Source organism: Entelurus aequoreus, linkage group LG15, assembly GCF_033978785.1.
Source record: "Entelurus aequoreus isolate RoL-2023_Sb linkage group LG15, RoL_Eaeq_v1.1, whole genome shotgun sequence".
Lineage (NCBI taxonomy): Eukaryota > Metazoa > Chordata > Actinopteri > Syngnathiformes > Syngnathidae > Entelurus > Entelurus aequoreus.
The window spans coordinates 9,145,139-9,158,080 of NC_084745.1; the positions used below are offsets into that span (position 1 = coordinate 9,145,139).

Below are 12,942 nucleotides of genomic sequence, written 5' to 3' on the forward strand. Positions count from 1 at the left end.
CGCTGACCCCTCCCCCCTCCCCCCCGTCTTCCCTCCATGATGGATGACGCTTTGCTCACCTTTGAACTGCGGGATCTCTCCTGTCGCGCTCTTGGGCAGACCCTTATGGCAGGCGTCGCTGGTCAGCGCCACGGTGACGCCACAGCTCCCCAGCAGGAATCCAATCTGCTGACTGCCGGCGTCCTATTGGAGGACGCAGGAGACGGGTCGGCTTTGTCGTAAATCACCGGCGTCCATTAACCGCACTACGCCATAAACATGTCACCAAGCGATAAAGCTGAAAGACGGGCCTCATGCCCCTCCTCCTCCTCCCCTCTTATTTCATCTTTTTTTCATTCACTTTGTCTTCCAGAACAAAAGTCTTCAACCTTTTCCAAGCCCAAGACCCCCAAATTGATGGAGAGAGAGAGAGAGCGGAGACCCCTTACTTATATATCTTGTATGAAATGATGATTGTAGTTGACATTAGCTGCTCCTAATGGTACCTCGTTGTTGTGCACACCTCACCATATTCAAAGAGGAGCAGTATTTTACTGCTAATTGCTAGCTGGCAACTAGTGCATTAATCACTAACTGACAACCAACGCAGTAATCACTAGCTGGCAGCTGGCTCGTTAGTTGTTAGTTGGCAACTAGTGCGCTAATTGCTAGCTGACAACCAGCGCAGTAATCACTAGCTGGCAGCTGGCTCGTTAGTTGTTAGTTGGCAACTAGTGCGCTAATTGCTAGCTGACAACCAGCGCACTGATCGCTAGCTGAAAACTAGAGTGCTAACCGTTAGCCGACAACCAGAGCGCTAATTGTTAGCCGACAGCTAGCGCGCTAATCGTTAGCTGACAGCTAGGGCACTAATCGCTAGCTGACAACTAAGGCACTAATCACTAGCTGGCAACTAGGGCACTAGTCGCTAGCTGACAACTAGAGCACTAATCGTTAGCTGGCAACTAGTGCACTAATCACTAGCTGGCAGCTAGCTCGTTAGTTGGCAACTAGTGCGCTAATCGCTAGCTGACAACTGTGTGTGTGAATGGGTGAATGTGGAAATAGTGTCAAAGCGCTTTGAGTTCCTTAAAAAGATAGAAAAGCGCTATACAAGTATAACCCATTTACCATTTAGAACTAGGGCACTAATCGCTAGCTGGCAACTAGGGCACTAATCGCTAGCTGACAACTAGAGCACTAATCGTTAGCTGACAACTTGGGCATTAATCGCTGGCTGGAAACGAGAGCGCTAATCGTTAGCTGACATCTGACATCTAGAGACGGTATAGCTCGGTTGGTAGAGCAGCCGTGCCAGCAACTTTAGGGTTGCAGGTTCGATCCCCGCTTCCGCCATCCTAGTCACTGCCGTTGTGTCCTTGGGCAAGACACTTTACCCACCTGCTCCCAGTGCCACCCACACTGCTTTAAATGTAACTTAGATATTGGGTTTCACAATGTAAAGCGCTTTGAGTCACTTGAGAAAAAGCGCTATATAAATGTAATTCACTTCACTTAATAATTAGCTGACAACTAGAGCGCTAATCGCTAGCTGGCAACTAAAACACTAATCGCTAGCTGAAAACTAGAGCACTAATCATTAGCTGACAACTTGGGCGTTAATCGCTAGCTGGAATCTAGAGCACTAACTGTTAGCTGACATCTAGAGCGCTAATCGCTAGCTGACAACTAGGGAACTAATCGCTAGCGGGCAACTAAAACACTAATCGCTAGCTGAAAACTACAGCACTAATCGCTAGCTGACAACTTGAGCATCAATTGCTAGCTGGAAAATAGAGCGCTAATCGTTAGCTGGCATTTAGAGCACTCATTGTTAACTGGCATCTAGAGCGCTAATCGTTAGCTGGCATGTAGAGCGCCATTTGCTAGCTGACAACTACAGCACAAATCCTTAGCTGATAACTTGGGCGGTAGTCGCTAGCTGACAACTACAGCGGTAATCGCTAGCTAGAAACGGGACCACTGATTGCCAGTTGGCATTTAGAGCGCTGATCGCTAGCTAGAAACGGGAGCACTGATCGCTAGCTTGCAACCATACCATACCAACTTTATTCATAAAGACCTTTAAAAACAACCACAGTTGAAAAACACAGGGCTGAACTAACCAGCACGCTAATTGCTAGAGCAAGAATTACTAGCGGGCACTGAGGGAGTTAATAGCTGGAATGCTAATCATTAGCTTGCAACTAGAGCGTGAATCGCTAGCTGGAATACTAACAAGAAAATAATAAACTAAGCATTTATTCACGTTATATGTTATTAAAGTTAAAGTACCAATGATAGTCACACACACACTAGGTGTGGTGAAATTAACCTCTGCATTTGACCCATCCCCTTGTTTCACCTTTTGGGAGGTGAGGGGAGCAGTGAGCAGCAGCGGTGGCCACGCCCGGGAATCATTTTTGGTGATTTAACCCCCAATTCCAACCCTTAATGCTGAGTGCCAAGCAGGGAGGTAATGGCTCCCATTTTTATAGTCTTTGGTATGACTCGGCCGGGGTTTGAACTCACAACCTACCCATCTCAGGACGGACACTCTAACCACCTACATGAACATACATGACTCAATGTTCATGTGTATTTAAAGACATTGGTGGAAAATGTGCGTGGGAAACTAAACAATATTTTAAAAAATAAATACAACATTGAATGACCCCCCTGCAGTACCTCTGCGGACCCCTAGAGGTTGAAGACCTCTGTTCTAGAACATAGACATTAAATGTCACATGACCACATGTTTAAAAAAAACAAAAAAGAGAGAACAACCTTCTGCCTGCACTGCTGTCCGAATTCCTTTTTTTGTTAATTAAACACAGCGAGCTGTTTCTCCATCTGTGACACGCGCGGGACGCCGCCAGCCCGTTATCACACGGCCGCCATGACGACGCACAGAGGGGAGGGGCTTCTCACAAAACGAGGTCTCTGTCATGCGGGGGTCACGGCATACCTTGCGGCTGAGGGGCACCTCTATGGGAACCGGGACCACCTCGGCCAGCAGGCAGCCATAGAAGGCCACCACGAAGGCCACGGGGTCGTTGTTGGGGAACACCAGCGCCACCTGTGGGTGAGACCACGGCAGGGACCAGTCATGAAAAGCGTGATCAAAAAAAAAACGACGTTGCTCTTGTTTATATGTTATAAAAACAGACAAGCAGGGATGATCATTAGCGTTAGCTGCAGGGACTCTGCGAGATCATGTGACCGGAGGAGCGTGGGGGCGGGGCCTGACTCACCCTGTCGCCGGGTCGCACCATGGGCTCCTGCTTGCTACCCAGCTTGTGCAGGATGTTGTAGGCCAGCTTGATGCTGCGAGACCACAGCTTCCCTGCACACACACACACACACACACACACACACACACGCACACACATACACACACACACACACACACACACACACACACACACACACACACACACACACACACACACACACACACACACACACACACACACACACACACACACACACACATATATACTGGTTATCATTTGGAATGGGGACCAAGTTGTTGATCATCACTTGTGGGGACCACCCTTTCTACAGGTTGTGGAGGCATACAAAAAATGGTGTAAAATGGCCACTGCCCAGTTAGCTCATACACGTCTTTAAATCTCTGGATTGATGAAGTAATGTGCTGATCATTCTTACTGGGGACCCTGGGGGAAAAGAGTTTATATGGTTCATGGGGACCACATTTAAATCATTTTGCATAATTCACACAAATTTGTACGTGACTACGGAGGACCATTTAAAAAAAGCAGCGAGTGCAGTACCACACTGCAAAAAGTCAGTGTTGAAAAACAAGAAAAAATTAAAGCTGCAGGCAGCGTTGGTCGGGTCCGCATCTTTGGCTGGTGCTAGTCCTAGGTGTCCCGATACTTTTGTCCAGTGGTAGTCCTGTGTGAGACCTACATAGAGGTTTTTGTTTCGTGTCTCTACGATATTCGTACTGGGAGTTAGAGGAAGTTGTGTCTGTGTTTTTTCCTTAGGTGTTGCGGCACAGTGGTTGTTTTCTTTGAAGGCGCGGAAAATCACAGCAGCGGAGCAGCTTTAGTGGTCATTATTCCATTTCACATTGTCATTATAGGGTATTGTGTGTAGAATTTTGAGGACAAAAAAGAAACAATTCCATTTCACGTTGTCATTATAGGCAGCGGAGCAGCATCAGCGCAGCGGTTCTTTGAAGGCTCGTAAAATCAAAACCGTAGCACTTATAACGCTTTCGTCAACTTTTAATCAGAAGGGTTCAATCTCTCTCCTGTAGTAGTTTGAAGCCGAAACGACAAACGCGCTCAGAGGAGATAATGTTTGATGTTTGGTGACCGGATTAAACAAAAAAATTGTTCTGAAGGAGGGATATCAAACTTCCTGTTGATTTTTGCTGAAGGATGTTAATCTATGAAATGTAGGTCTAAGTGAGACCTAAGTAGAGGTTTTTGTTTCATGTCTCTAAGACGTTCCTACCGGAAGTTACAAGCAGTTTTGTCTGTGTTTTCCTCTGAGAAGCAGTTTTGTCTCTGTTTTATTCAAAAATTGCGCTAGAGCGCAATTTTGAGTTTTGGAGTTTGGTTTGGGTTTTTTTTTAGATCGCAATTTCCACCAGTCCTGATGTGTGTGAGACGTTTGGTGAGTTTTGAAGTATTTTAAGGGGGTCAAATTACAGGTCAAAGAGGCAAAAATTAGTGTTTTTAGTCAATTTTAGTCTTGAAGGGGAAATTGCCAACTTCCTGTTGGTTTCTGCCCGAAGATGTTGAATTATGAAATGTAGGTCTAAGTAAGACCTACATATAGGTTTTTGTTTCATGTCTCTACGACCTTCCTAGTGGCAGTTTTCTTCGTAGGGGGCGCTAGAACGCAATTTTGATTTTTGGGGTTAGGTTTTTTTACTAAAGTGGTTGGGGCACGTTTCTCTATGTGTGTGTCAAATGTGGTGAGTTTTGAAGCATGTTAAGGGGGGCAAAGTAGTGCGCAAAGCTGCGGAATAATAAACCTTACAATAATAGGTTCCTTTGTACCTGTACAAAGGACTGCCTGTGGGAGTCCTTTGTACAGGGTACAGGGCGGACCCTAAAAATACAAAAATTAGGGGTATTTTATTTGAACTAAGCAAAATTATCTGCCAATAGAACAAGAAAATTCGGCTTGTCAAGACTTTCCAAAACAAGTAAAATTAGCTAACCTCAATGAACCCCAAAATACCTTAAAATAAGTATATTCTCACTAATAACAACTGTACTACTATATGAGTACGTATTTTCTATTGTTTCATTGAAAATAAAACAGCAAAGTCCATTTGGCTGTCATCTGTTTTAATATGAGACAATTGTGTAAGGTAATCAGAAAGGTTAACCAACGAACCAGATTTCTCTACAGAATCTCCTCTCTGGTCAACAAAAGCACCTTGAGGATTCTGGCGGGAACTCTCGTTCAACCCTTTTTCGATTACGCATGCACCTCCTGGTACCCTAGCACCTCCAAAACCCTCAAATCTAAACTCCAAACATCTCAGAACAAGCTCGTCAGGTTACTTCTAGACCTCCCCAGATCTCACCTCACTCCTACCCACTTCTCCAAAGTGGGCTGGCTCAAGGTGGAGGACAGAGTTAAACAACTTGCACTGAGCCTAGTCTATAAAATCCGCTACACCTCCCTGATACCGAAGTACATGTCAAACTACTTCCTTAACGTAAATGACCGCCATAACCACAACACCAGGGGGAGCTCCACTAACCACGTTAAACCCAGATTCCGAACTAACAAAGGTCTTAACTCATTCTCTTTCTATGCCACATCAATGTGGAATGCACTCCCAACAGGTATATAAGAAAGGGCATCTCTATCCTCCTTCAAAACCGCAATAAAAGTTCACCTCCAGGCAACTACAACCCTAAACTAACACCTTCCCCGGATTGCTAATAATCAAATGTAAACAATCAAATGCAGATACTTTTTCTTATGCCTTCTGATCTCTCTCTCTCTCTCTCTCTCTCTCTATGTCCACTACTTGATGTCCATATCCTACCCCCCCCCCCTCCACACCCCTGATTGTAAATAATGTAAATAATTCAATGTGATTATCTTGTGTGATGACTGTATTATGATGATAGTATATATTTGATAGTATACATCTGTATCATGAATCAATTTAAGTGGACCCCGACTTAAACAAGTTGAAAAACTTATTCGGGTGTTACCATTTAGTGGTCAATTGTACGGAATATGTACTTCACTGTGCAACCTACTAATAAAAGTCTCAATCAATCAATCAATCAAAGTCATGATTTTTTTTTTTACATGCTTGATATAAGAAATTATTACGTTAAAGGCCTACTGAAAGCCACTACTACCGACCACGCAGTCTGATAGTTTATATATCAATGATGAAATCTTAACATTGCAACACATGCCAATACGGCCGGGTTAACTTATAAAGTGCCATTTTAAATTTCCCGCTAAACTTCCGGTTGGAAACGTCTATGTATGATGACGTATGCGCGTGACGTCACGACGGCAACGGAAGTATTTGTACCCAATGTGTCACCGTACAAACTGTTCTGTTTTCATCGAACAATTCCACAGTATTCTGGACATCTGTGTTGGTGAATCTGTTGCAATTTGTTTAATGGACAATGGAGACTGCAAAGAAGAAAGTTGTAGGTGCGATCGGTGTATTAGCAGCGGACTACAGCAACACAATCAGGAGGTTGTGTTGTGTTTGAGCTGGATAGCAGACGCACTACCGTGAGTACAGCTTTGGCTTCCAAACATTTGATCGCTTGCCCGTATGTGCGTGTCGCTATGTGCAACTTTTGGGGAAATATATGTTTCTTGCCGACTCTGATGGCGGCCGGGGTGTCGTCGAAAGCTACAACGCCCGCCGCCGCCGCCGCTCCGTAGTTAGCTTCAATTGTTAAGCTTCGCCAAGCTGGAAATTATTAACCGTGTATTTACATGTTCATGGTTTAATAGTATTGTTGATCTTCTGTCTATCCTTCCAGTCAGGGATTTATTTATTTTGTGTCTATCTGCATTTGAGCCAGATGCTATCACGTTAGCTCCGTAGCTAAGTTAGCTTCAATTGTTAAGCTTCGCCAAGCTGGAAATTATTAACCATGTATTTGCATGTTCATGGTTTAATAGTATTGTTGATCTTCTGCCTATCCTTCCAGTCAGGGTTTTTTAAAAATGTTGTTTCTATCTGCATTTGAGCCTGATGCTATCAAGTTAGCTCCGTAGCTAAGTTAGCTTCAATTGTTAAGCTTCGCCAAGCTGGAAATTATTAACCGTGTATTTACATGTCCATGGTTTAATAGTATTGTTGATTTTCTGTCTATCCTTCCAGTCAGGGATTTATTTATTTTGTTTCTATCTGCATTTGAGCCAGATGCTATCACGTCAGCTCCGTAGCTAAAGTGCGTCAACGATGTATTGTCGTGGAGATAAAAGTCACTGTGAATGTCCATTTCGCGTGCGCGACTCTCATTTTCAAGAGGATATAGTATCCGAGGTGGTTTAAAATACAAATCCGTGATCCACAATAGAAAAAGGAGAGTGTGTGGAATCCAATGAGACCTTGAACCTAAGTTACGGTCAAAGTGAAAAAAGATACACCCTGCACTGCCTCTCTAGTCCTTCACTCCAACTTTCCTCATCCACGAATCTTTCATCCTCGCTCAAATTAATGGGGTAATCGTCGCTTTCTCGGTCCGAATATCTCTCGCTCCATTGTAAACAACGGGGAATTGTGAAGAATCCTTCCTCCTGTGACGTCACGCTACTTCCGGTATAGGCAAGGCTTTTTTTTAATCAGCGACCAAAAGTTATCGTCGTTGTTCTATACTAAATCCTTTCAGCAAAAATATGGCAATATCGCGAAATGATCAAGTATGACACATAAAATGGATCTGCTATCCCCGTTTAAATAAAAAAAAATCATTTCAGTAGGCCTTTAAAAAAGCAGTTTTATACTTGTGAGTGTTGATGACACAGCTTTGCAACCCTTGATATTCTAGTTTCAAGCATGTTTTACTCAATATAGGTCATCAAATCTCAGCAACAAGCTGTAATATCTTACTGAGATCATTTAGGACCAAAACCCTTAAAACAAGTAAAAGACTAACATAAAATCTGCTTAGTGAGAAGAATTATCTTATCAGACAGACTATAAGCAAATATCACCCTTATTGGAGATATTTCATCTTACTTAGATTTTCGTTTTTGCAGTGCAGCTACAGCCCGATGAGGGGGCTGCTGTGCAAATGTCTCACACTCAAACTCACCAGTAAACATGTTTTATGGGCCAAACCTTAAAAATCACTTAGGCATCTTCAGAATGGATCTGACTATCATTTAAAAAGGTTTCCCTTTAGGGGACCTGTTATTTTGTCCCCATACCGTCAGAGGTCCCCTAAAGGTGACTGTGTAAACCAGGGGTCCCCAAACTACGGCCCGCGGGCCAGATCCGGCCCGCCAGCGTCCAAAATCAGGCCTGCGGGAAGTCCCAAGTATAAAAAAATAAAATAAAATTATTATATATATTTTTTTCTTCTGTCTTTTCTTATCCACTTCGTACCGCTTGCTACTCATGGTGTCTCCTAGCCACTCAGGCAAATCATATTGTCTAAAAATGCATTTTCTCATCGATAACGTGACATCATCGCGCACGCGGAAAGTGCGCTATATATATATATATATACACTACCGTTCAAAAGTTTGGGGTCACCCAAACAATTTTGTGGAATAGCCTTCATTTCTAAGAGCAAGAATAGACTGTCGAGTTTCAGATGAAAGTTCTCTTTTTCTGGCCATTTTGAGCGTTTAATTGACCCCACAAATGTGATGCTCCAGAAACTCAATCTGCTCAAAGGAAGGTCAGTTTTGTAGCTTCTGTAACGAGCTAAACTGTTTTCAGATGTGTGAACATGATTGCACAAGGGTTTTCTAATCATTGATGGAACGAGATATTTTCCATATAACCATATTTTGTGTTACTTTTTACTTCCGTAGTCATATTACAAACAGCTAAAACTTTTCCAAATTGTCTGCTTAGTAAAAGGTTGACTGTGTGTTTGAGGCCTTGGAGCGTCTGGAATGCAAGCGGTAGACAAAACAAAAGGGGAGAAGAGTACAGGAAGAGGGAGAAGAAGGCAGACCGGATAGAGCCACGCATCGGGATAGTTTGGGCAAGGCTGGTCTCATTATTGCCAAAGCTTTGACAATAAACAACGAAATACCAACTACTGCTTTTGGTGGTCAATTTAACATCAGCTTATTTGCCATTAAAAGAACTTGGGAGTGGACAGCAGACTTTGACTTCCTTGGGAGGAAGAGCTGTCGACGCAACAATTTGGGGGCTCGTCCGGGATGGCACGCTGTTGATCGATGACTTCTTGCAATTTTCTGGACAGACTCAATTGGCCAATTCAAGGTGAGCAGAACCTTTCTTTTTAGATAAAATCTGCGTTAGGAGTCTGTCCTGAAGTCTGTAAGTCAAACACTATATTGAACCCCAGCACGCAGAGTTGTGATTTCGATAGATTGATTGCATTTTTGCCGAGTCTGCCATTGCATTAAAATTGTAAATAAGTGGTCAACTCACGCCATTGTGTCTCGATTACCGTGACGGGCAGTTTCATTGACGAGTGAACTAATAGTTGGGTGTAGCTTACCCTGGGAATTTGGTCGTCCCTTAATGAGTTCGGGTTGCAAGATCCCAGTGACGATAATAGGGCACTGAAACGTAAGGAAAAGGCTGGAGGCCTTCTGAGCCAATGAGCAAACACATTGTACCATTAGAACACTGGAGTGATAGTTGCTGGAAATGGGCCTCTATACACCTATGTAGATATTGCACCAAAAACCAGACATTTGCAGCTAGAATAGTCATTTACCACATTAGCAATGTATAGAGTGTATTTCTTTAAAGTTAAGACTAGTTTAAAGTTATCTTCATTGAAAAGTACAGTGCTTTTCCTTCAAAAATAAGGACATTTCAATGTGACCCCAAACTTTTGAACGGTAGTATATATATATATATATATATATATATATATATATATATATATATATATATATATATATATATATATACAGCCCGGCCCCCGGCCAAATTGTTTTAACCCAATGCGGCCCCCGAGTCAGAAAGTTTGGGGACCCCTGGTGTAAACAGACACACACACACATTTTGAAGGCACACAGGTCAGACTTTGGACTCCCCAGTTGTAAACATTAGGACAAAGGACACTGCTGCCTACCGTAGGTGAGGACGTAGAGGGGCTTGCCCGACGTGTCCAGGCTGGTGAGGCAGGGGGCTTTCGGGGAGATGGTCCCCCAGCGTTGGAGGGCGGCTTCCAGCGACGGGGGCCAGTTGGTGACCACCCCGAGCGAGTCGCCCCGCACCGGCATCATCTCCGCCCCCTCGGGACGAGGCTGGTTGGGGTCGGGCTGTTGGACTGGACATGAAGAGACGGACCGTGAGCGCGGGAAGACCGGAAGACTTCCGCTGGCGGCGTCGAACCTTCGAGGAGTTCATCGAAGTCGTCGACAAAGAACTCTCGCAGCGGCGGCCGGCGAGGTTGTTTGAGCGTGTTGACGAGCTGCTGGATCTTGGCCGACACGCGGCTGCTGACTGGGACGCCTGGGAAGCAAAGCAAGGACGTCAGACATCACTGTGGATCACACTGATATGGGCCGATACTGATACCGATTATTAGTCGTCAAGGAGGCCAAGAACTGATATTTGGAGCTGATATTAATTTGCAGTAAAAGTTTTTCAAACATTTATATATACAGTACAGGCCAAAAGTTAAGACACACCTTCTCATTCAATGTGTTTTCTTTATATTCATGACTATTTACTAGAGATGTCCGATATTATTGGCCGATAAATGCTTTAAAATGTAATATCGGAAATTATCGGTATCGGTTTCAAAAAGTAAAATTTATGACTTTTTAAAACGCCGCTGTACGGAGTGGTACACGGACGTAGGGAGAAGTACAGAGCAGTTGCGTCTCCCAGTCATACTTGCCAACCCTCCCTATTTTCCCGGGAGACTCCCGAATTTCAGTGCCCCTCCCGAAAATCTCCTGGCACAACCATTCTCCCACATTTCTCCCGATTTCCACCCAGACAACAATATTGGGGGCGTGCCTTAAAGGCACTGCATTTGCGTGCCGGCCCAATCACATAATATCTTCAGCTTTCCACAAACACAAGTGAATGCAATGCATACTTGATCAACAGCCATACAGGTCACACTGAGGTTGACCGTATAAACAACTTTAACACTGTTACAAATATGCGCCACACTGTGAACCCACACCAAACAAGAATGACAAACACATTTCGGGAGAACATCCGCACCGTAGCACAACATAAACACAACAGAACAAATACCCAGAATCCCTTGCAGCACTAACTCTTCCGGGACGCTACAATATACACCCCCGCTACCCCCCCAACCTCAAACTCCTCATGCCCTCTCAGGGAGAGCATGTCCCAAATTCCAAGCTGCTGTTTTGAGGCATGTTAAAAAAAATAATGCACTTTGTGACTTCAATAATAAATATGGCAGTGCCATGTTGCATTTTTTTCATAACTTCAGTTGATTTATTTTGGAAAACCTTGTTACATTGTTTAATGCATCTAGCGGGGCATCACAACAAAATTAGGCATAATAATGTGTTAATTCCACGGCTGTATATATCGGTATCGGTTGATATCGGGATCGGTAATTAAGAGTTGGACAATATCGGATATTGGCAAAAAAGCCATTATCGGACACCTCTACTATTTACATTGTAGATTGTCACATCAAAACTATGAATGAACACATGTGGAGTTATGTACTTAACAAAAAAAGGTGAAATAACTGAAAACATGTTTTATATTCCAGTTTCTTCAAAATAGCCACTCTTTGTTCAGATTACTGCTTTGCACACTCTTGGCATTCTCTCCATGAGCTTCAAGAAGTAGTCAACTGAAATGGTTTTCACTTCACAGCTGTGCTTGAAGCTCATCGAGAGAATGCCAAGAGTGTGCAAAGAAGTTTTACTGCCTTGCACCGTTCGAAAACAATTAAGGTACGTAAATAAACATTTATAAAATATTTCTGTGTAGGACTGGGCGATATATCGATATACTCGATATATCGCGGGTTTGTCTCTGTGCGATATAGAAAATGACTATATGGTGATATTGGAGTATACGTTCTCACGCAGTTGCTTTTAGCTGCGGGCATTACACTACAGGCTCTTCTCACTCTTTCTTGTCTCTCCTTCTCACAGAGACATAAAACAAGCGCACCTTCTTACATACGTCACATATGTATACGCCCTCGTGGAGCAGAGAGGTAGCGGCATGGGTAACTTTAGCTGTGGTGCGAGCGGTAATACGAGAGAAAGAAGGTGCGAATCTGGTAACAAATGAAGGAAGAATTAATTTCCCAAGAAAAACAGCAGGGGGTCCATCGTCTGGCGGTGGTTTGGCTTCAAGCGGGAATATGTCGAACAGACAACCGTAATTTGTCAAGTGTGGGGCAAAAGCGTTGCTACAAAAAGTAGCATTACTGCTAATATGTAGCATCATTAGAAAAGTCACCCGCTAGAGAATGAAGAGTGTTTGAAACTCCGCATGTCAACATCTCCGTTCGGTGCCACACCAACAAAATGCCGAGGCAACCATTTCCAGATCAACACTGTATGAAAAAAATAGTCAAAAACAGGAGATAACGTCCGCAGGAACCTACCACATAGTGAAGGACATACACTATTTGATTTCCTATTATGCAGCTCATTTTTATTTGACACTTATTGAAATATCTTGTGTGACATCATGCACAAAAGTGCACTTTATTTGTTTTAAACTACTGTAGTGGTGTTCTGTACAAAAAGTACACTTTAATTTAGTGTCGTTTTGATATGTCATCTTAGTGACATCAT

At 43.5% G+C, this 12,942-nt stretch overlaps 1 protein-coding gene across 2 annotated transcripts in view; it reads right to left on the minus strand.

The window, feature by feature from the left end:
• Nucleotides 1-12,942, minus strand: part of LOC133629756 (disco-interacting protein 2 homolog C-like) — an 85,678-nt gene that overhangs the window by 46,918 nt on the left and 25,818 nt on the right. For both annotated transcript variants that reach the window (XM_062020722.1, XM_062020723.1), the window contains exons 8-12: nucleotides 10,520-10,639; nucleotides 10,257-10,454; nucleotides 3,234-3,325; nucleotides 2,948-3,058; nucleotides 60-183 (exon numbers count right to left, since the gene is read on the minus strand). In XM_062020722.1, coding sequence (XP_061876706.1) covers nucleotides 60-183; nucleotides 2,948-3,058; nucleotides 3,234-3,325; nucleotides 10,257-10,454; nucleotides 10,520-10,639 — 645 coding nt within the window. The remainder of the gene's footprint in view (nucleotides 1-59; nucleotides 184-2,947; nucleotides 3,059-3,233; nucleotides 3,326-10,256; nucleotides 10,455-10,519; nucleotides 10,640-12,942) is intronic.